At 42.8% G+C, this 23,308-nt stretch overlaps 1 protein-coding gene across 2 annotated transcripts in view; it reads right to left on the reverse strand.

The window, feature by feature from the left end:
• Positions 1-1,392: 1,392 nt before the first annotated feature.
• LOC147673373 (natural killer cells antigen CD94-like) overlaps positions 1,393-23,308 on the reverse strand; it is an 88,569-nt gene continuing 66,653 nt past the window's right edge. For both annotated transcript variants that reach the window (XM_086946349.1, XM_086946348.1), the window contains 2 exons: positions 6,668-6,777; positions 1,393-3,006 (listed from right to left, as the gene is read on the reverse strand). In XM_086946349.1, coding sequence (XP_086802475.1) covers positions 2,820-3,006; positions 6,668-6,777 — 297 coding nt within the window. In that variant the 3' untranslated portion in view covers positions 1,393-2,819. The remainder of the gene's footprint in view (positions 3,007-6,667; positions 6,778-23,308) is intronic.

Consider the following 23,308-nt stretch of genomic DNA (forward strand, 5'->3'; position numbering starts at 1 on the left):
ACTTACGGATTATATAAACTATATCCCTGTATGGATAGAACACCTTTCCAAAATGGCGCCCACAGTGGTATACAGGGGTGATGTCCTATGTTTATGTCAATGCCTATTAACAACTATACTTAATTGGCTGTTTGAAAGTGACGAGTGACACACTGACGAAGGCTTACGCCGAAACACGTCTGTGATTTTTTTGTCCCCTGAATAAATCACCGTGAGTACCCTTGGTATACGAGTGCTGCCTCTTTCTTGCAAACTAAGAAGAGTTTTGAGCGTCATATATATATATATATATATATATATATATATATATATATATATATATATATATTTTTACTAGCAGCCCGCCCCAGCGTTGCCTGGGGCAGAAAGGGGCGGGGGCAGCATTTTAAGCCTCTGTGCCCCCCCCGACATTGCCCAGTCCGCATCCCTCCCGCCTTCTGTCCCGACATTGGCTATACCGCCTCCCGCCTCCCGCCTTGAGCCCGCTGCCCGCCGCCCCCCGCCTCGACATTGAGCATAGTGCATAGCGCATAGCGCCTACCGCCTACCGCCTCCCGCCTCGCACCTCGCACCTCGCGCCTCGTGCCTCGCGCCTCGAGCCTCCCAACCGCCTCCCGCCTCCTGCCCCGGCTTTGTAACCCCCCCCAGGTCCCGACTTACCTCCCCGCGCTGCCACTGCTCCTCCGCTTCTCAACGCTCCGCAGCTCCTCCCGGCGCTCATGTTCTCCCCTATTGCTGTTGCTGGTGCACTCCCCTCCTCCGCTCACGCAGACGCTTCTCATGTCTCGCTCTTCCTGTTGCTGGTGAACGACGCTACTCCCCTCCCGTATTGCTGTTGCTGGTGAACTCCGCTCCTCCCCTCACGCAGACGCTCCTCATGTCTCACTCTTCCTCTTGCTCGTGAACGACGCTACTCCCCACACTCATACTTCGCGGCCGGCGCTACTTGCAAGGGACTACTTTATTTTTATTTGTAAATATTTTAAACAACGTTTTATTTTTATTTTTAAGTAGCCTATGTCCTTCTGCTTGCCCTGAGGTTTTCTAAGATGTCTTGGGTGTTCAGATTGGTGGTGTAGTTTTCGAGTTTACCTGGCTCAAAGGTGCAAGTTCTCTCTTTATAATAGTAGTATATATATATATATATATATATATATATATATATATATATATATATATATATATATATATATATATATATATATATATATATATATATGTGTGTGTGTGTGTGGGTGGGTGTGTGTGTGTGTGTGTGCGTGCGTGAGTGTGTGTATGTGTCTGTGTGTGAGTGTGTGTGTGCGTGCTTTCTTTGCACATAATGTGAGGGGCATAAAAACCCATATTTCACAGGGATCCGTGAAATATAGAAAAGTATGCCAAACGTACCCATGAAATATAGTTTCATCACCATAATGTCCGGCCCCAACCAAACCACTATACAGCACTATGCTACTATCAGGGGTACTAGGATTATGTGTCATTGGACGACCACATTTTGAATCAATATGTTCCACATTCACTGACAGTCTTATTTGATGCATTTTTAACCAGAAAAAAACAGCTTTAAAATCAATCCATCGATAGGCAGGTTTTTTACACTGCAAATCGCGTTTTTCTAAAATTCTATATAAGTTTTGTTTTCTTCTTTTTTCCTCAGATAACCAAACCATATTGTCCAGAAATTATTTGCTGTTTTCAAAAAAAATATTTCCATGGTTGAACAAAATAACCTTTTCAGCTAAATGCCGCATAATAGCATTTGCAATATAAACTTGTTACTTTGAATGTAGCATATATGCGTATGTATATCTTTATGAGTTTAAACATCAACACTTACATAAACACACAAAAGCACACATTTTAATTGGTAAACATGTTAATAAAGGGAATCCATGGTACTGTAATCACAATATCGCAATTAAAATTAAAAGTGTTAAAAAATATTCATGCAAATTCAAAGCAGAAGTTATGATTACAATTCAAAATAAAAAAACTGAAAATTACAATTGTTGGTGAGGCAGGCAACCCCCTTACTCCAGCCCTGCTCATGACCTCACATATAATCAGGGCCTTTGAAATTAAGCGATGTTATGGCTGTGGCATTGTATGCTTAAGTATAAATTTGTCACATTTGCCTAATTATCCATAATCTACTCACTAATCTGCAAACTTTAGAAAACAAAACTTGTTTTGTGCTTAAATGGTTCAAAAGTTACAAAAAATGTTGCAAAATACTTTGCCACTCAGTTGAAGGACCGTCTAAAATGTGACTGGTTACCTTTCTTTGTTTATTGCTATGTTTGGGTGTTAAATTGGTGCTAATGATGTGAAACCTATGCCCGGACTAGTTTAAGAACTGTAAAAATGACAAAATAATTACATAATGATTTCACAAAATGGGCCACATTAAAAAGCATAATTTGCCTTTTCCTGTTGCATAATTTAGTCAACCCTGCCACATAATTTAGCCCTCCACTGCCGCATAATTCCAGTGGCTCTGAATTTAATGTGAAGGTAACAGCAGAGATAAAATGCTATAATTTAAGTCAGAATCGTCTTTTATATTATTGCCAAATAATGTTTGATCTCTTGACAAATCTGTAGTAGATTTTACCTTTAGGTTGATGAACTTAATTGTTTCAAACGTTTGTGTAGATTCATCATATGACACACAAATTATTAGTACATGAAACAGTTATTTTCCTTTGGACTAAGCACTTCAACTATAAGTACAGAGCTGCTACAGCTGAAGCCTGAATGCACATACATACATGTGTGTGTGAGTGTACTGTGCAGCATTTCAGTTGTATTCCTTTCTACAGAACAAATTCCTTTTGGATTTCCATGGCCTTCTTTTTGCAGATGTATCTGTGATCCTCCCAGCACTTCTCATCACTCCAGTTCTGGAGGATTGAATCTCCATCACAAGGTGCACTTCCAAGAGTAGCGCAGTCTCCTTCAGCTCTGTCACCTGCTTTATCTGGTTGATCACATCTCCAGAATCTGTCAGGAAAAGAGTCAGACAAAAGATAGCTTCATTCAGATTGCTCCGATGCACTTACAAACACTTTCTCCATCACTCTCAGCTCACAAGTGTCTCTCTTTACCAAAGCAAATTTTGGTACATTGGCTACAGCTTTTTCTATTTAACATTGAAAATGCCTATCAAAAACTAAAAGACATCTTAGAGGATCAATCGTAACCACAGATCTTCCTTCTTGAACTTTTATTATGTTGAGATACTGCAGACTATTGCAGTGCGAAACACTAAACGTTAGCAGAGAAATATGAGATAACAGAGCAACATTTGGGACGAGAAAGAGATACAGATAACATACAGTAAATATAAACATAAACTATACTCTGCTATTAACGTGCACAGCAAATGAAAGAATTTTTAATTCACTGTTGCATGGACATTGTAGCTTACACTTTTGAGGGTATTCACAAATCATGAACTGACATCTGCACATCCTGGAAAAGGTCAGCAATTTACTCCAGTCAAGGACTAGAATGTTAGGGGTAAGATAACACCTTCCAACATTTGTGAAGGAATAGGTTTCTTCATGAGGGAAATTAACCTAGTGAGTAAATGTGATATTGTGAGAATACATGCATGTATATTCTTGCACGTGATGAGGGAATTCACAAAATATTTTCAGTATTCAATATGAACAACTGTGATTAGTCCACGGTTAAGAGCATAAACTGGAACAGATTTGAGGATTCCTAGGGGTCTCCAACCTTTACAGTGGAGAGCTACTTATGTTCAATGAAAATCACCATGAGCTACTAAGTTTATTAGTGTTGTACACACCATAGAGGATTACATTAGTGCCAACGTATGCAAGATTACTAGCCTCAGTGCAGGGAACATCAGTGCAGGATTACCAGCAGTAATGTAAAAAAGGCTTTTTCAATTTGAAATGTCTCTATAGCGTTACTACATTAAAAACACAGCTGCAGATAATAATACCAAGGTATGTAATAAGCCAATTAGTAATAAGTCTCCCAATGCTGCATGATTTATCATTCAAATTATGGTTTCTGAAAATACACACTTTAAATAGTTTGGTATACATATGTTAATTCAAGCAAGCAAAAGACTCTAAATATTAGGCAGCACACAGGCGAGCTACTTACACATAATTGGAGAGCTACCAGTAGCTCACGAGCTACCTATTGGAGAAGCCAAGTGTAAATGTACAGCTGTGCAAGAATGAGACACATGCTTTGTATGCTTCATTTTCCTTTGCTAGCAGCTTTTGGGAGTTGTTAGTCATGGATATAGCTGCAGGTACATTTATTTGTAGTAACATTCCAAGCCTAAAGGGTTCAGAAGACATCCAAATGTTGTTTAAATTAAAATATTTCAATACTTAGGATTGTATCACATAAAGTAGGCCTGGCAAATGCTAATTTAAGGTATGATCTTTGCCACGGTCTTGGTCTGACCGGTGTCTTAAATAGTGGAAGAGCTGGAGCAGCACTATTTCATAACCCAACATGTTTGTAAACGGCTGCTTGGGACAGGCTTCATAGGCATGTGCTGCTTTGACTGGAAATGTAGCAACATTTGATGGCACATATAAAGTAATCCATAGATCAGAGCTCAATGATATACACAGAGCAACATAACAACACAATCAAAGCATAACAGGTCACAACACAACAAAACAGCCAAAACAGCAGCACAATAATTACAGTGCACCACAACAATATCCCATTTAAATGGTAAAAGAACAGAGCAGAATAAAACAATAACGGAACACATCACCACTACAACAAAATGCTACACAACAAATATGCACAAACATTATTGTCATACATTAACGTCTCGAGAGGCCTGCTTTCAAAGTATGGTATTATAATTTGTTTACTCCATTTTCTACATTAACTTACCAAGGACATGAAATAGCACCAGTCAAAAATGTTTTTGTGATCTGGACCCTAAGCTCTTGGATGTGGATTTCTTCCACGACAAAATGAAAGCTGGAAGTCAGTTGCAAAAGTACTGAGGAACCAGGGTTACTCCTCCTCATGAATTCAGTTTGTCACTTCCAAGAGCAAAACAAAAGGGACTTGACATTGTTCCACGGGAGACACAGAAGAGAACAAAACCCACCATCTGCCAGTTAAATAATACTTCTAAAAGTCAAAATAGCAAGCCATACCTAAGCACAATCCACGACTTAGACTTCCGAGGGACCACTACCTGCCCTTAAAAAATGGAACAAAAACTTTTACATTTTTTCTTTTTAAATGCAGTCCATTTTCCTTAAAGGAAAACGGGCTGCATTTTTAAAAAAAACTGCTTTATTTAAAAGCAGTCCCAGACATGGTGGTCTGGTGAGCCCAGCAGGTCACCATCCTTGGGAGGGCCTGTCATTCCCAATAGGCTCGCAAATTGCGAGAGGCTCATTAATATTCATGAGCCTCACAATTTGCGACCCCATTGGGAATCGCAAACAGTGTTAAACACACTGTTGTACATGCCAAATAGCTCCTCGCAATTTGGGAGGTGCTATTTTGCACCTCGTACATCTGGCTCCTAGTGTTTTATGCCTCATTTACAAGTTCAAAACTCATTATGTATACTTCACCCTGGACTAATGGTGATTTCTAGATGAGGATAATACTCTCCACAGCCAAGAATCGGGGCCTAACTCTCTTTCTCCCTCTTTTGTAAATGTTGTTGTTCCACATTTGAAATAGTACGACACTACGAACAAAACAGGATGGCTGGATGGGAAGACTTGAGATTTCGAACTGAACTGCTAAAGCGGCATGAGGCTCCTTGGTACTTGGCGAGATACCGTAAGATATTAATGAAGCATTTAGGTATTATTACTGCAAAACAATACAGAAGCTTGTAGTGTTTACTTGGTGCAAAATATTGGGATTTGGTTTTAGTCTGGCATGCTGCTGGGTTTGCAGTTGCACTATATAAACAGGCTTATAATTTGCAGTATTTTATTCCCCCCCATTATGATATTATGGGCCCACTGGGCATCTACTCCTACTCCAAAGCTTTCACTGAAAGTATATAAGTTATACTCAATGACTCACACACATATATGAGAGGAAAAAAATGATAACCCTAAACTCTGTAAAATGTGCCTAGAAGGCATCAACCTCATCAAATGCTGCTGTTGTTCGGATAACCACTCAAAAAATTCCTCTTCAGCAAAAGATGACATTTTTAAATCCCCCTAATTGTCCAAACCCACACCAGTCTTAATGGTATATGATAATTTGCTATTAACAGAATCCCTTGATACCACACTTCTAAGATCCATCTTGATGGTGCTTAAAGTCAACCACATTTATGAGGGCCTTTTTGAGAGTATCAGGGAGTGAGTCAATGGTAGAGGGGACAAGCTTCACTTTTGGAGGATGTTCTGCACTCACTAACTGTAAATAACGGGTAACTAATTTCTCACTTTGAGCATCAACTCTACTGGCCACTGTCACTGGGCATGATTTATTCTTGTATGTTTTGCTTGATCCACTCGATTGAAAGTGACAATTGTTGTATGTCTCTATCGCATCGAATTTGTGGCTCTAATATGTTATCATCGTTGTTGTTCTATGTCAAGTGCATGAATGCCTCGGTATTGCAGTTATAGATGAATAAATACAATTTGCATTGTGGTAATATCACCTGTCTTTTTGCAGTGCAGATCCATTCAACCACTGCCAAGTACCTTCTTCGTGAAAATCTGTTAGTCCGATCCAGTACAGGTGAGGACCTTTATTTCCTGTGATGAAGTCCTGTGGGAATCAAGAGGCAGGATGGTGAACAGAACCATCAAAGTGATTAGAATAAGTATATATGGTTAAGTACAGCTGTACTAGTCTTAACTTTACATCTATGAACCCTAAAGCTATCTATACAACTGGGTAGTTATAGCTAGGATGTGTTTCCATAGGAAATTGATTTTTTGGTTTGCTAATGACTTCGCCGCCATTTGATGAATCTTCATGAAACTTTACAAAACAAAACCAGTCCCATTCAGCTTAGCTCCTTTCTTGAAAGTTTCCAAGTGATCTGTCAAATGGAGGTCGAGAATAAATTGAACAGCGATTCAGAAAAAAACAGCTATACAGAATTGCAAAGCATTTCGCAGAAAGCCAGATCTTTACCCAGAAAGTGTGCAATTTCTTATTTGGTGTAAATACTTTCAGTAGTTTTTGTGAAATTAAGGTTCAAAATGTATCTATATTTCAGCCTAGGTACCATCACGGGTCCACTGCGGAGTCTGTGGAGCCACGAGCTCAGACCAAGTGATCGTATTGGCTGACCACAACCTGAAGAAAACGTTGTGGCTGCCATGTTAGGACTTGAAGACTCTGTCCCAGTGTTCTAAACAAAACTGTTTTTAACCCCTTCCAGGCTCATGACGAGCTGGGCTCGTCATGGTGTAGCCTCCTCGCACGCTGATGACGAGCCCAGCTCGTCATGTAACATGGGTTTTTTAAAATCTCAGCATAGACTGAGAATTCCACTAGCGCGCATGTGGTTAAAAGCATATGTAGGTAGGGTAGGGGTACCCTGACCCCCCTGGGTGCAGTTATGGGGTCTCAGATGATCCGCCCTCTGGTGTAAATGAAAAACAAATGTTTGACTCTGCAGCGCAGCAGATCCGGGGAGCCACTGTGTCGATCATTGGAGCTGGGGTGAGATTCTGCAGTGGAACCACAGTCCGTGGTGCCGTAAATAAACGGGTGGTGTTTTTTGTGTGCCCCAAGAGGGGTGGGTTCAGGCAGTGCGCCGAACTCCATCAAGCGCATGGTCCAAGGCCGTGCCCCGGTTGGGCTTGGCCAATCAAGAAAGGATTGCACACATGGTATGGCCTTACACCAGGACTTTCACTCAATGTCACACAGTGCATGACCAAAGGCCATGCCTGGCACAGGGTTGGCCACACACCGGTGTTGGGCAGCCAGGCCCTATGCCCAAACCCCATTTGGCTGGGTTAGTAAAGTTTAGGTTAAAAAAAACTGGAAATTCACTGCAAAAAATCAAAGGTTAAAAGTGATGTTATAGTTCGGTATGATAATATCATCATCATTAGTTTATTTTGGATCTTAAAGGATCCATCAAACCACAACGAAACAGACAATACTTTTCCATTATAAATAAATACAATTAAAACAAAAATCTGTAAAACTGCAAAATGCTATTTTAAAAAGCATAGCCATCATCATGTTATACTAAAGATTCAATGGAAAATTTAATAAACTAGCATCAAATCCAATTCACTAAAAGAAGTCGCATTGCCATCCTATCTGAACCAAAAAGTGTGATTTTTTAGTGAAGATTAACTGATGACTTCTTAAAGACGGTTCTAAGGTACTGTAACGATTATAACATTTCAAATGTGGAACTCCAGTCATTGGAGGACACCTATTTTTACAAGTTCTCCTCTTATATGTTACCTTTGAAGCTGAATGAGCCATGCTGCATAAACATATTTCGATACTGCAATAACAGTTGCTTCTCTAGTATCTGTAAACTAAACCTTGGGTGTGGTGGAATACTGCCGAAAGATCAGGAGCTTGCATATTGGCTTAAGCCATTCCCATGGACGGAAATATGCATTATAGCAAAAGGCAAAATGATGAAGTGTCTCTTTTTCCTTATTAAATGAGGGGCATCTTCCATTGTAGGCTTTATCAACCGCCCAGTTGGCTGTGAAGCTGTTAACCACATCGGTGCAGTACGATTTACCGCCCGGTGCTGACCCCTAATAGAAATGGGTGTGGTCATGACGGAACGGTTCCGTCATGAGCACAGCTCAACCGATGCTCATGACGGAACCGTTCCCTCATGAGCATCGAAGGGGTTAATTGGTAGTACACAATATCTCCACTTCAGAAATAGTTGTTCAGCATGGTCCCCCAGAATGAAATCAATAAATGACTCGTATGCTTGGGCAGTCCCCCAATCTAAAAATGTGTCGGTCAAGTGACCAGGCTTAATACTCCTCATCTCTCGCTCCCAGATATAGTCCCTACAGTGCTCCTTTATCAGTGGACCACAGCCTGTGCTAATAAATCCTGTGTCTGGAGAGCAAGGTGAAGCTAAGCGGAAAAATGCCCATGTCAAAGAGTTGGAGAAGACAGTGTCTTTCTGTGGGAGATTCTTGATTAACTTATTTTCGGCTTTGACAAAAGGTTCAAATCTTGCATGCCCCATAGCTCTGACCTGTACATTGCTGCACCTTTACCTTTTATATTATAGATCTCCATTGCTGGTATAAGGCCTGGCCTGGGTCTTCTTCCATAGCTTTGTCGCAGCACCATTCTTCTGCTGAAATTCCATGGAACCCCTGTTAATCTGTGACCCCCAACTAAGTTTATTTGTTAGGCAGACCCCCAGATAGACCAATTCTTGAATTTGCTCAAGCGGAGCTTCTTTAACCATGGTATTCATCCTCACCTTTCTGTATGGGTTAAAGACCATGAGTTTTGTCTTGCTAACACTCAATTCCAGACCCCTCTCACTGCAGAAAAGCAAAAAACTTGTCCACTAGAGGACGGTTTCTGAGCTGCTAAATCATTCTTTCTAGTAGTAGATGTGCCTTTTGAGTCAGGCACAAGAGAGGCTTTGCAACCAGAGCATCACCATAGTCAGGAGATCTTGACCCAAAGCTTCAGGTTAAGTCCCTTCATGAGTGGGTATAAGTTAACGAGGGGTCGCTTTAGATGTGGGTGGAGGCACAACCTTTGCACACCACATGGCAGTTTAGGAGGCAGGTAACCTGTTGCACGTCAATGGCAGACATCAGCATCTGGTAGAGCTATCCCACCTTGTTTCCCAGTTCTATGGGGGGGGGGGGCATGTTATTTTTAATGTGGCAATACAAATCCTTGATCTTCTCACCTTGAATTCTTGAGACACCGATGAGAGGATATTTGAGGGGCTTTGGCCAGTGAAGGCCTGGCAATACCCACCCCTACCCCTTAGCTTCCATACACCTTGACCACTTTAATAATAATTGATCAATGTATGAACCCCTAATTAATAGCAGCATTCCAGAATCTTGGTACAAGTGGCAAATATTCAATCAGTAAGATTTTCAGGAATATATCCCCCCTTCTCAACAAACTCAAATTCAAATCAAATAACTTTATGTAGTACCAGAATTTTTGTTTGAAAAAAGCTCAACCTTTAATTTGACTGCATCCAATACGGCCCTCTTCAGAGGTTGAATGATACTGCAAGGTGAAGACCATCTGGTTCAATATCGAATGATTTCATGTCGATGATTTTAACTATCCTCGGCCAACATGCCTACCTGCAAGAATCTTGAATAGATTGTTATCATCCACTGTAAACTAAGTGGGGGCTCTACAACATGTTCATGAAGTTTAAATGTTGCTTGTCACTGATGACAGTGCTTCTGAAGCCACACTTTCCATAAAATTTTTTTTTATATGAGACAACAATTAAATGTCCTTAATGTGCATAGTGGGCATTGCATTCCATATTCTTACCTTGGTTCTTACTTTGTGTGCTATTTCTGAACACAGAAAATACACATTATAAGACTCTTCAAAAAAAGGTGGGCCTTCCAACATTCAATAGTCGGTGGCCATGGAGGGATGTGCTCCAGCGAAAGGTTTCTGAAACAAGACTTTGCACCAGAAAACCTAACAGTCTATGCCTTTAAAGGACATGGGAAAACTGAAATTTTAGTGGGCCAGGAGCTCTGTCAGGTCACATCAATGGTTCTGCCCCAGCAATTGCTAAATAAAGCGATATGTGCTATGAAACTGAAATATCTACATATAGTGCTGTAGCACTATGACATTCAAAGATGGCAAATCTGTCTTTCCTCTTCCTGTGATTGCTGTTAAACATAGATGCCTATCTTGCTGGCCTTTCTCCAATTTTTGACTTAATTGGAAAGTGTTAACAGCTGTTTCCCATTCATGGATGGCCGCAGAAACTTTTTAAAAACTTGGCTAGTTTAGTTAGTTCTCGTTAGCCTTATTGTTATTTATTTATTCGAAAAGTTGTATATAGCGCTGGCTAGACCCGGAGGTATCAGAGCGCTTTACATGAGTTACAGTGAGTTACAGGTTACATCAATTGAATCAGAGTCACAGGGGGAGGAGGAGGAGGGGGAGGGAGGGAATACACAATGAGAGAAACTGGGAAAACAATGTCAGATGTCCGAAAGGGTAGATGACGGCTAAGGGGTGAAACCAGGGCCAGACTTCTCTTTAGCTGCATGTGACAACTCCACCGTGCATTGGCCAAGGTTGCTCGTGCATCGAAGTGAGTACAAACAGTTTTGATGCCCATGGGGCGTCGTCAAGGGTCATACAGAAGTTCAGAGGAACGTTATTTATGAGTTATATATAGTCCTGGCTAGACCCGTAGGTATCAGAGCACTTTATATTAGGCTACACAATGTTACAGAGAATGAAAACAAATACACAGTAGGTAAAAAACGTATGCAATAAATTGGGCCTAAAGAAAGGTGAGATAAATAGAGAGGAGAGGGAGTGGGAAGTGTCAAGGGGGAGGATGAGGGAAAAGACGGCAGGAGAGACAAAAAGACGGCTCGAGACACGAAAGGAAGTCTGCCCAAAGACCTCCTGGGTAGGTGATTATTAAGGAAGTGAGCAACCCGGAATACCCTTGAGGGCTTGGGTAATAAAGGTAGAAGGGTAAGAGTGCCTTCAAGGGACTTTATTCAATCTATGTTTGTAAATTAAAATTATTCAGAAAAGAACCAATTGATCGTCCTTGCAGTGAATTAATCCTAACAATCAATTTGTGTTATCAACATATAACATATAAACAAAGACACAAGGTGTATACGAAAAAAATGTTTTTATCAAGTAATTCATTGAAGAAAATCAGCTTCATATACAGATAATTAGGTAAATAAGATTTTAGGACTGTGGGTACACATAAAAATAAATTTACTAGGTGACTCAACAGAACCTAAAAAACACCTATCCCAAAACACATTGAGTAAAACAAAGAAAGGGATGAGGTGTATTGTCGATGTTTCGGTTTCTTAGCAGTTATTTGATGAAACCATCCTCAGGACTGTTATCAGTTCAAATCTGTATAGAAATATTGTAGTCTGCTTACAGACTTCTGTCGCAGTTGCCCGCAGGGAAATAGTGGGTGAATCACAGTATCCCAATAACCTGACTATTAATTGTAGAAAACGCTCATCAAAGCTGATCACTCACAAATTGATTGTTAGGATTAATTCACTGCAAGGACGATCAATTGGTTCTTTTCTGAATAATTTTAATTTACAAACATAGATTGAATAAAGTCCCTTGAAGGCACTCTTACCCTTCTACTGGGTAGGTGACGTCCGAGGAGGGAATCCACAGCCCATCACCCCAATAGCTAAACAGGTAGCTCCATCGGGCATCAGTCAGATAGCTACTGATGAGGGAAAGTTCCCAGAGGAAAGTACAGTGGATAGTCACGGTGGGAATTATGAGCAAGGATGGGTGAGGGCAAAAGTCAATTGCAGGAAAGAGGAGAAGAGTATAAAGGAGGGGGTAGGGGGTATGGTGAAGAGGAGAAGGGAGAAAGGTCCAGTAGAGAGATGCAGGAGAGTTTGCCAAAAGACCGGCTGGGTAGGTGATGGTCAAGGAGGGAAATCCATAGCCCATCTTCCCTTTAGCTCATGAGGTAGCTCCACCGGGCGTCAGTCAAAATGTTGAGGTCTCAGCTGCCGATTGAAAGATCTCCGAGTCAAGTGTCATGGAGGGTGAGCAGGAGCAGGGTCGGGTGAGTGTTGATCCAGAACAGGACGGTGACCAATGACCAAAGCCTTACACTTCAGCTGAAGTGCCAAGATATTCCTACAGGGATGATTTGTTGCACTATACTGAGTTGAAGGACCGGGTTTTAGAACCCAGCGGCGTCCGGGAAACCGCCCAATGCCTTCGAGTTCCCCTGTCTTGCCAAACAGAGACACGGGACACTTCTTGATGACGTCAAAGACCAAAGTTTATTGGCTGCAACCAGGAACAGAGATCTACGAAGAACACACGGGTGGTTCGCTAGAGACTGCACAAATTCAATGAGCGGGGCATTGTCTTTTATGCCAAAAATCAAGCCTCAGGCAACATTCTAAATTAACATTTGGTTCATACAAACTGAGCAATGACAGTGTGACATTTCAAAAGTAGCGTATGACGACAATCCCACTTTCCGTTGTTCAGCCCACCAGAAATGACCAAGCACATTCCAAGTTTCTTGTCGGATCAGGCCGGACAAACCCATCATAAAACCCTCAACCCAAATCAGTGATTATGTAGTAAAGGAAGGGCAGAAACAGATTGGAAGTGAGATAGAAAGGTGGGTGCAGTGTACCGTAAACTCGGGCATGTCCTACTCTTTGATCTTTATCAGACCAGCTGCTTAACAAGGAACTGGCTCAGCGAGGTCGGCCTCGGGCAAGGAGTCAGTTCGGCCAGGTCATTCAAAAGTCAGCTAAGGTATACGTGTCTCAAGGACTCGTTCGGCCGCAGTCATCGGCCTATGTGAGGGCAACCACACAAAATGGCTGCCGTACACAAAATGGAACCCGAAGGTCCAAACAAAATCCTTAAATATGGAGTGTTCCCATTGATCGATTTATGCGAAAACACTCAGACACACTACACTCGTCATTTGCGGTCTGCTGACACCAAAATCGTCTATTTCCGACGACCTTTATTGAACGGGTTCGGAACCATCGAACCTCACTCACGAACCACGGAACTACAGACCTCCTTTTGCCCTTACATAGGCAACAGACCCAAACCCATGTCAATCTGAATCTGGATCTATATTCATCAGATCATCGATATGTTGCTGTAGCATCATCCTATTACTTAGTACCTCTCTCTGGACAGGTCTCCTTGCACACGAAGTAGCACAGAGGCCACAAATAGTAGGAGTACACTGTACACAGAGACAGAACAGGAAAAGGATAGCTAAGACCATCCCAATGACCATCAAAATCTTCCAACCCCAAGTGGATATCAATCCCCATTACCATCCCACCTACGATTAATCTCCTTTGTCCAAATGGACAGAATCAGAGATCTTATGTAACTTGGAAATGGCCTGGAAAACTGACGGAGCGTTGTCTGGAATGAAAACGCAGCAGCTCGATTGAATCAGTTTACAAACTCCACCTCAGTCTGCTAGTATGACATCAAGGGCAACTCTATTTTGGAGTGTCATAAGCCTATCCGACTGGAGCTCAGCAGTCAAGTTACCAAGGGCACTGGTAGTTTCGACTATGGTGGACTCAACCACTCTTGTCAACTAGCGAATATTCCTGCTGTTAGCCATCGGTCCCCAGAACGGCAGAAAACCCTTAAAGAAATCTCCCAACTCTTGCACTGCAGTGTCTTCCTGACTAAAGACACCTCTAGCAACTCTTGTCTTATGGTAATCTGCCGCAGCTGTAAAAGTGGGAGGCAACAGGAAAGAAACAAAACATGTGCCCGAAAAATCAGGGGCAACCATGTATATGCTTTGTCATAGCAAACAAAGTAGGTACCCTTAGCAGCTAAAAATACTGGGGAAGACTGGGACGTAAATACATAGGTGTCAGTACAAACGCTCTTTCCTAGCTGAGCTCTCAGATTCTTGCCATTACCCTGCAGACAATAGCGACCCTAATGGGGCACTATCCAAATCGGTGGAGAACTTTTCGCTCGATGGTTAACACTCAGACTAACTCCATATCCAGTAATATCCCAACCACTATAGGGTTGCTTCTCATCTATCAGAATAGTTTCAATGGCATTAGTCCCTTTGACCATGTCGACTATGCCTCTAGCAACTGCACTATTCTTTGGATTATCCTTCGGTGAACATTGAGGATAAACACTATGGGCATAAATAAACATCGTTCTGTAAGCCCAAATCGAACCATTTAAACTAAAAGGCAAAACTAAGTACGGAATACCATTATCAGTCGTATGGGGCATTAGACCACAAATCCAACAGTTTGTTGTGTTCATCATTAACTGGTGTTGGTGCAAAAGTTGAATAAAGAGTTATTGGCAAATTCCAATCGTCTAACTACCTCATGCTCAGGCAAAGGATGAAAAGAATGAGAAGAAATAGTAGGTGTAGGTTGCACAGTGGGAACACACGTCACTTTAAAAGAGAATGTCACATAACCAATTATGAATATCATTAAACTCAATAGCAAAAATAAACACGGTATCAAAAAACTTTTCTTCGATATGAGTTCACATATCTTCTTTCTAAAAATCATTGTCCGTGCAGGTCTCTCCAACTCGAAGAAATCCATCCTAAACTAAGTATGCTGCTCGCGATGGTAGGGTGTTCTATGCTAAGGAATGCCTCTGTCAACCCAGGGCAACTCCCTTAGGCCAACCAGAACCCTCGACCTAGTGTCTCAGGCTTGCACTCCAAAGACTTTCGGCAACCGCGACCCTACAGCTGAACCAGGATGGCGGTTCGAAAAACAAAAATGAGTAGATCCTCGGTTGAGAGTTAACCTGCAAACAGAAAAATCATAAAAACTTTATTTGTCTTTATTTATTTGTCCATGACTCTTGGTCGCAAATTATAGCGGCTTCTTCCAGGCAATTCTTGATCTTTGAATAAGAGTTCAGGCTCAGTGGTGTTCAATCGATTCAAAGGAGGCACTGCTTCTTGTAAACGATCATCACTTTGTCGCTCAGAGTTCGTACCAATCAAACGAGCATCGCTGAATGGCAAAAATCGTGGAACAGTGTCTGTTTCAGAGTCTGGAAGCCCCTCCTGGACCCACTGACCGTACGGTAAGGGCAATGGTGCACCTGTTGGTGTAAAACACGCAATTTAGTTGTCAGTTTGCGCAAGTAGTCAAGCAACACAGGATGTTCAATCTCACTAAATCTGGTTGGTCTTGGCACACCCCAAATATTTGCTGGGCGACCAAAGACTACTTCATACGGACTCAGACCCATTCTCGAATGTACAGTCATTCTTGTGGACAGAAGCGCTAAAGGCAAAGCATCTGGCCACTGTAGACCAGTGCTCGCTTGGATTTTGGCTAATTTTAGCTTCAAGGTGCCATTATAGCACTCAACTAAACCAGCTGACTGGGGGTGATTTGCAGCGTGGAACTTTTGCCAGATTCCTAGTCCCTCACACACTCTCTTCATGACTTGACCCACAAATTCACTCCCATTGTCACTCCAGATAATTCTCAGCATTCCAAATCTAGGGAAAAATTCCTTGATTAGGGCTTTCGCTGTGGACAAGGCAGTATTGTCCTTAAGGGGATAAGCTTCTACCCATCTAGAAAAGGAGCAAACAACTACTAAAACATATTTCAAGTTGTTGCATCTCTCCATATGGATAAAATCTAGCTGCAAAGCCTCGAACGGACACGTAGGAGGAGCAAAATGACCAGCTGGTGTTGGAGTTCCCTTACCAGGATTATACATCAAACACACCATACAGTTCTTAACCAAATTCTCTGCACATTTTGGAATTCCCGCATTCTGCCAAACCGGAGCCAACAACTTACAAATCCCTTTCACGCTGATATGTGCCATGCCATGAGCCATTGTAACAACCGGAAGCACATACGCGTTAGGCAACAACCATCTCTGATGCTCAGACAAATCAGTCCAACAACCATTCGAATCCAGTGTACCTCTACTTCCTCTCCATTCATTAAACTCTTTCTCAGTAGCTTCAGCTTGAATGGATTACACACTCAATCGTATCTTCACACATACTCTTCTCTGGAACCCATCTCGCCGGACCTGCAACATACATTCGACTCATCACATTTCTCGCAGTTTCTTTCGCAACTTCATCCGCAAACGCATTTCCGCGACCAACATCATCCGTAACTTTCTTATGGACACTGCATTTGACAATCGCTACTTGCAATGGCGAAGTAAGAGATTCAAGAAGCTCATTCACCAACTGTCCATGCTGGATCTTCGTCCCATGCGAAGTCAGGAACCCACGTTCACGCCACAAACGTCCAAAGCTATGAGCCACGCCAAATGCATATTGGCTGTCAGTATACACATTCACTTGTTTTTCCTTTCGCCAACACCCATGCTCTCGTTAATGCAATCAATTCCGCTGCTTGTGCTGAATTATGTAGAATACGTGCAGCTTCAACAATCGTATGCAAAGTCGTAACAGCATATGCCGCAGTCGTATCACCATTCAGCAACTTAAAGCATGAACCATCAACCCACAAAGTACCATCACACTCAGGAAGAGGAGTGTCCCTTTCGTCTCTTCTTCAGTTCTCAGAAAACAGTCATGCTGTTCTTCCCTATCTATCTCAACTGAAATTGGCAACAACGTAGCTGGATTCAACGTGTTGCATCGTTTAATGTGCACATGACTCGCTAACAATTTCAACTCGTAACCTGACAACCGAGCACTAGTTAAATGCTGTGTCTTCGTACGTTCAACAAGGTATCCACTGCATGTGGAACCATCACCACTAACGTGTTGTCCATAACCAAACCAGCAGATTGTCGAATTGAAACAGCAGCTGCCGCCGTAGCTCTCAAGCAACTCGGCAACGCTCTAGCTACAGGATCTAAAGTAGATGAAAAGTAAGCACACGGACGTTGCTTATCGACAAACTGCTGAGTCAACACTGACAAGGCACATCCCTCTCTCTCGTGAACATACAATGTGAAAGGCTTACTGTAGTCGGGAGTACCCAACACAGGAGCCGAACACAACGCATTGCGTAATTCAGAAAAGCTCTTTTGACATTCGTCAGTTCAAGGAATAGGATTTGGAGTATCCTTAACAGTAAGAGCTATCAAAGGCTTCCCTAACAAAGAAAAATTAGGGATCCACTGTCTACAGTACGACGTAATACCCAAAAACGCCCGTACTTCTCTCTGTGTCGTAGGCACACTCATTTTTGCAATAGCTTGAATACTTTCTGGGGTCAGTTTCCTTCCCTCCTTCGATAAGAGGTGACCTAAGTAGGTTACTTCTTGTCGACAATATTGCAACTTGGAGAGAGAAACTTTGTGATGGAAATCAGACAAGTGGCATAACAACGACAAAGTGGCTTCTCTACAAATCTCTTCAGTATCAGTGGCAACTAACAAGTCATCAACATATTGAATAAGGACTGCACCATCAGGTAAAACCAACAGATCAAGTTGGGTCTTCAAAGCTTGACTATAGATCGATGGACTCTCGCAATAGCCTTGAGGAGTGCTCTTAAAGCGGAAACTTCGACCTCCTAAAGAGAATCCAAAGATGTCCCTACTCTCCATGGCAATCGGGATGCTGAAGAAAGCAATCTTCAAGTCGATCACCGAAAACCATGTGACTGTAGCCGGAATCAGAGTCAACAAAGCTGTAATATCAGGCACGACAGGAAACTGTGGAACAACAATCTTGTTCACTTCGCGAAGATCAATGACAAACCTATATACAGGAGGCTGTGAAGAATCAGTTCTCTTCAGGACAGGCAAAACAGGACTATTGCACACATTACCTCTCGTTTCCTCAATGACACCTTTTTCGATCAGATCATAAATAATCGCTAAAAGTGCACGCTCACCATCACTCGAGATACAATACTGTGGAATGCGTGGTAACTTAGCATTCACCTTCAGTGTGACAACATATGGAGGAATTTCCAATAGGCCTACATCATTCGGACCAGTAGCCCACTATAAATCTGGTAAAGAAGACAATTCCGATGGAAGACTATCTTTCGACATGTACATTGGAGAGATCACTCTCTCACCTAAAGTAAGATGTACTCCTGACGGAGAACAATACAGTGTTGCATACAATCTCTTCAATAAATCCAATCCCAACAGATTCTCATTACAACCTGTAGTCAAAAGAAGGGATGCTTCGAACTTACGCGGTCCAACAGAAAGAGTCAATGGAGCAGAAATCGGATTTGTAACGGGGGCGCCAGAAAAACCTACAGAAACATTATCAAAGCCAGACAAAGGTGTGCCAGGGAGTTTAGAATGCATAATAGAACTCTTTGTAGCACCAGTATCTAGCAGAAAAGGTTCTGACACACCTGATGCAATCACTTCAACTTAAGGTCCACTCTGATCTACTGGAACTGAAACAACTCCCGCTCTTTGTCCATGGCTGTCCTAACAATCATTACCATTTGCTTCATCACCTTCAACATAGTAATCATCCATATAGTACTGTGCGGTCCTACCAGACGAACCTTGCTGTTGGTCAAAACTATTCATCAAATTCTGTGGAGGCAAAGGACGTACGTTCTGTCCGCGACCTCTACCTCTAGGCGCTTGTTGAGCACCTCTACCTCGTACACCAGAAGCAACATTCGTACGCTGCAACAAAACTGGACAACTATTCAAGTAATGGCCCTCTTCTTTACAATACGCACACTGATTAGGCCCATACGGGAAAAGTTGTTGGGAAGCCTCGATCCTTTGCGAGTTTCTCGAATATTGCTGAGGTTGCTGATAATCGCGCTGACTATTAGTACGGGGTGGATAAGCTTGTTGTAGAAGAACTTTAGTCTTCAATTCCTTAGTCTTCTTATCCGCTTTCTCTAACTCATCTTTGCGCCTATTCTCATAGTACTGAGCCGTAGCTAAAATCTGCGCTAACGTAGAGACTGCCCAAGCACTCTCGGAATCCTTCAACTTAGTGCACAACTCGGGAAGCAAATTATGCACGAACTTGTCAAACAAACAATCTCTGGCCACCCTCGGTAGCCATATCCTGACCACTATGATCTACAAAAGTCTCTTCAAACCACGTGAAAAAATCAGACACAGTCTCTTCTTTCTTCTGCTTACATGCTGACAACTTGTCCAAATTAACATGCACTTCGGGCATCAAAGGCTTCATGAAATTAATAATCCTACCAGGTAGTTGAGCAATTAGATCTTCAGGCTTAGCACCTCCAACCTGTCTGTCATTCGCAGCAACAATATTAACCCATGTATCACCCAATTCTTGATCATGATCCGTATGTCGAATCACATTCCAGATAGGCTGTGGAACAACATTGCCAAACAACATGTCTATGTCCGCTAAATTCATGACGCACGAACCCACAGTTTGAGTGAGCTCTTTATAATATCCCGCTGGATTTTTGCGCGGATCAGATAAAGTCTGCTTAATTGCTAAGACTTCCACACGCTTCCAAGGAACATGTACCCACACTCACTGAAAGTGCGCAGGCGCAGCTACAATACCCAACCCAGCATCAGCCTGAACTGCTTCTTTCCACACCGGAGGAACCTCACGCATCGGATATTGACGCGCTTTTCTCCTAACTGACGAATCAGGCTCAAACAATCGCTCAGAAGGAGCATTATTACGAAACGACAACAACGTCGACACCGCTCTCTCAATGTCGAGAAGAGTCACAATCGTCCCTTTCGCAAACTCGGAACGCACTCAGTACAATTCTTCAGGCGCTTTACCCACTTCGTCAATCCATTGTTCATGGAGGAACACACACATCATTTCAAAAACGTACCGTTGCTTTGGTGCTTTCCATTGCCGGAAAATATCCATAATATCTTCAAGATCATACTGGGAAGTATACGTAACCCATCTACGTGCCATGTGATCCAAAACTGTCCGCTCATCTGTATCAGGCAATCGACTACGTGATTGTCTACGCTCATTCACAGGAGACATACCCAATTGTCCCAACAAAGGAGAAAAGAAACCAGAAACAGCAGCAGTCATTCAATGTCTAGTAGAAGGAGGAGATGGAAGAATAAGGGAAGACGGAACAATAGTAGAAGAATCCAAAGTCGGAGCAGGAGGAGTATTAAGGACAGACGTAGGAGTAGCAGGCAAAGGGGGAGGCAAAGTTGGCGGCTCCTTAGGAGGCTGCGCCAAAGGAACAGTAGCCAACGGAAGAGGAGCTGGCTGTGGAGGAATCACAGGTGGCACAACAACTGGATGTTGCACAGCCACAACTGGTGGCGGTGGTGCCGTAGCACTCTGTGCATTAGGGGGTGGCGAACTCAATAGATGCGACATTAAAGGATCTTTCGCAAGATCTGTCTTGTCTTCCTACTCTTTAGGCGGCAAAACTGGGTAGCATCTATCTACCGCTAACTTCTTCACCCTAAGCATCTGTTCGCTCTCTTGTTCTTCCTCATTATCCCTAAACGCAATGGCAGCTCGTACCATTGACATACCTCGTTCTCGTTTATTCTTCTTCGCTAATTTAATTTTTTTCTGTTTGGCTTCTTTGCTCCATATGCGGAAAGAGTCAAACATTGCCGGCCGGGCTTTCTTCTTGAATAACTTCGCTTCGAGATTGTCTAAAATCTCTGTTTCAAAACTACCGTAAAGGGGCCACTGTAGGACACCGTCTTTTCTCGTATATTTAACCCAGATCTCATTATAACTAATAGGACCCACACCATGTTTCACGTACAATTCATATGTAGGAGTTCCACTTGGAGGAACCGTACACAAATCCTCTAACCGGGAATCCTTAGAACAACCACAACCAAACAATTTTCCAAGTCTGCTAAGACCAGGCATCTTGCTCACTAGTCTAGCTTCTAACTACAAGGGAAATCTGAAAACGATAGTCTCGTGAATACACGAGTCCCTTGGCTTTGGGGCCTGCAGGTTCCAAATCAAAGCGATCCACTAAAGGGATACCAAAACAAACTAAGGACTAGGAGACGCTCCACTCATACTTAACTGAAATGTCGATGGCGTCACCAGAAGACCCGTCAATCGTCTCGCTCTACAAATTGTCTAAGGCTCCAAGACAAGGCGACAGTCAGGGAAGCAGTCCTTCGTAGCCGTCGGAAAGCGGGGAACCTGGCAGCAAAGACCTTCGGACCACGACGACATACAGGGGTCGATGAAGTGGTTGGCCTTCCTCCAGAATTTCCACACGAAGCTCCTCACGATCTTCGGGCTTGGACCGGTACCGCTGTATCGCCCCACGTTGGGCGCCAACTGAAGGACCGGGTTTTAGAACCCAGCGGCATCAGGGAAACCGCCTGATGCCTTCGAGTTCCCCTGTCTTGGCAAACAGAGACACGGGACACTTCTTGATGACTTCAAAGACCAAAGTTTATTGGCTGCAACCAGGAACAGAGATTTATGAAGCACACACGGGTGGTTCGCTAGAGACTGCACAAAGTTAATGAGCGGAGCATGGTCTTTTATGCCAAAAATCAAGCCTCAGGCAACATTCCAAATTAACATTGGGTTCATACAAACTGACCAAGGACAGTGTGACATTTCAAAAGTAGCGTATGACGACAATCCCACTTTCCGTTGTCCAGCCCACCAGAAATGACCAAGCACATTCCAGGTTTCTTGTCGGATCAGGCTGGACAAACCCATCATAAAACCCTCAACCCAAATCAGTGATTATGTCGTAAAGGAAGGGCAGAAACAGATTGGAAGTGAGATAGAAAGGTGGGTGCAGTGTACCGTAAACTCAGGCATGTCCTACTCTTTGATCTTTATCAGACCAGCTGCTTAACAAGGAACTGGCTCAGCGAGGTCGGCCTCGGGCAAGGAGTCAGTTCGGCCAGGTCATTCAAAAGTCAGCTAATGTATACGTGTCTCAAGGACTCGTTCGGCCGCAGTCATCGGCCTATGTGAGGGCAACCACACAAAATGGCTGCGGTACACAAAATGGAACCCGAAGGTCCAAACGAAATCCTTAAATACGGAGTGTTCCCATTGATCGATTTATGCGAAAACACTCAGACACACTACACTCGTCATTTGCGGTCTGCTGACACCAAAATCGTCTATTTCCGACGACCTTTATTGAACGGGTTCGGAACCATCGAACCTCACTCACGAACCACGGAACTACAGACCTCCTTTTGCCCTTACATAGGCAACAGACCCAAACCCATGTCAATCTGAATCTGGATCTATATTCATCAGATCATCGATATGTTGCTGTAGCATCATCCTATTACTTAGTACCTCTCTCTGGACAGGTCTCCTTGCACACGAAGTAGCACAGAGGCCACAAATAGCAGGAGTACACTGTACACAGAGACAGAACAGGAAAAGGATAGCTAAGACCATCCCAATGACCATCAAAATCTTCCAACCCCAAGTGGATATCAATCCCCATTACCATCCCATCTACGACCAATCTCCTTTGTCCAAATGGACAGAATCAGAGATCTTATGTAACTTGGAAATGGCCTGGAAAACTGACGGAGCGTTGTCTGGAATGAAAACGCAGCAGCTCGATTGATCAGTTTACAAACTCCACCTCAGTCTGCTAGTATGACATCAAGGGCAACTCTATTTTGGAGTGTCATAAGCCTA

Source organism: Lissotriton vulgaris, chromosome 12 (assembly GCF_964263255.1).
Source record: "Lissotriton vulgaris chromosome 12, aLisVul1.2, whole genome shotgun sequence".
In the NCBI taxonomy this organism is placed as follows: domain Eukaryota; kingdom Metazoa; phylum Chordata; class Amphibia; order Caudata; family Salamandridae; genus Lissotriton; species Lissotriton vulgaris.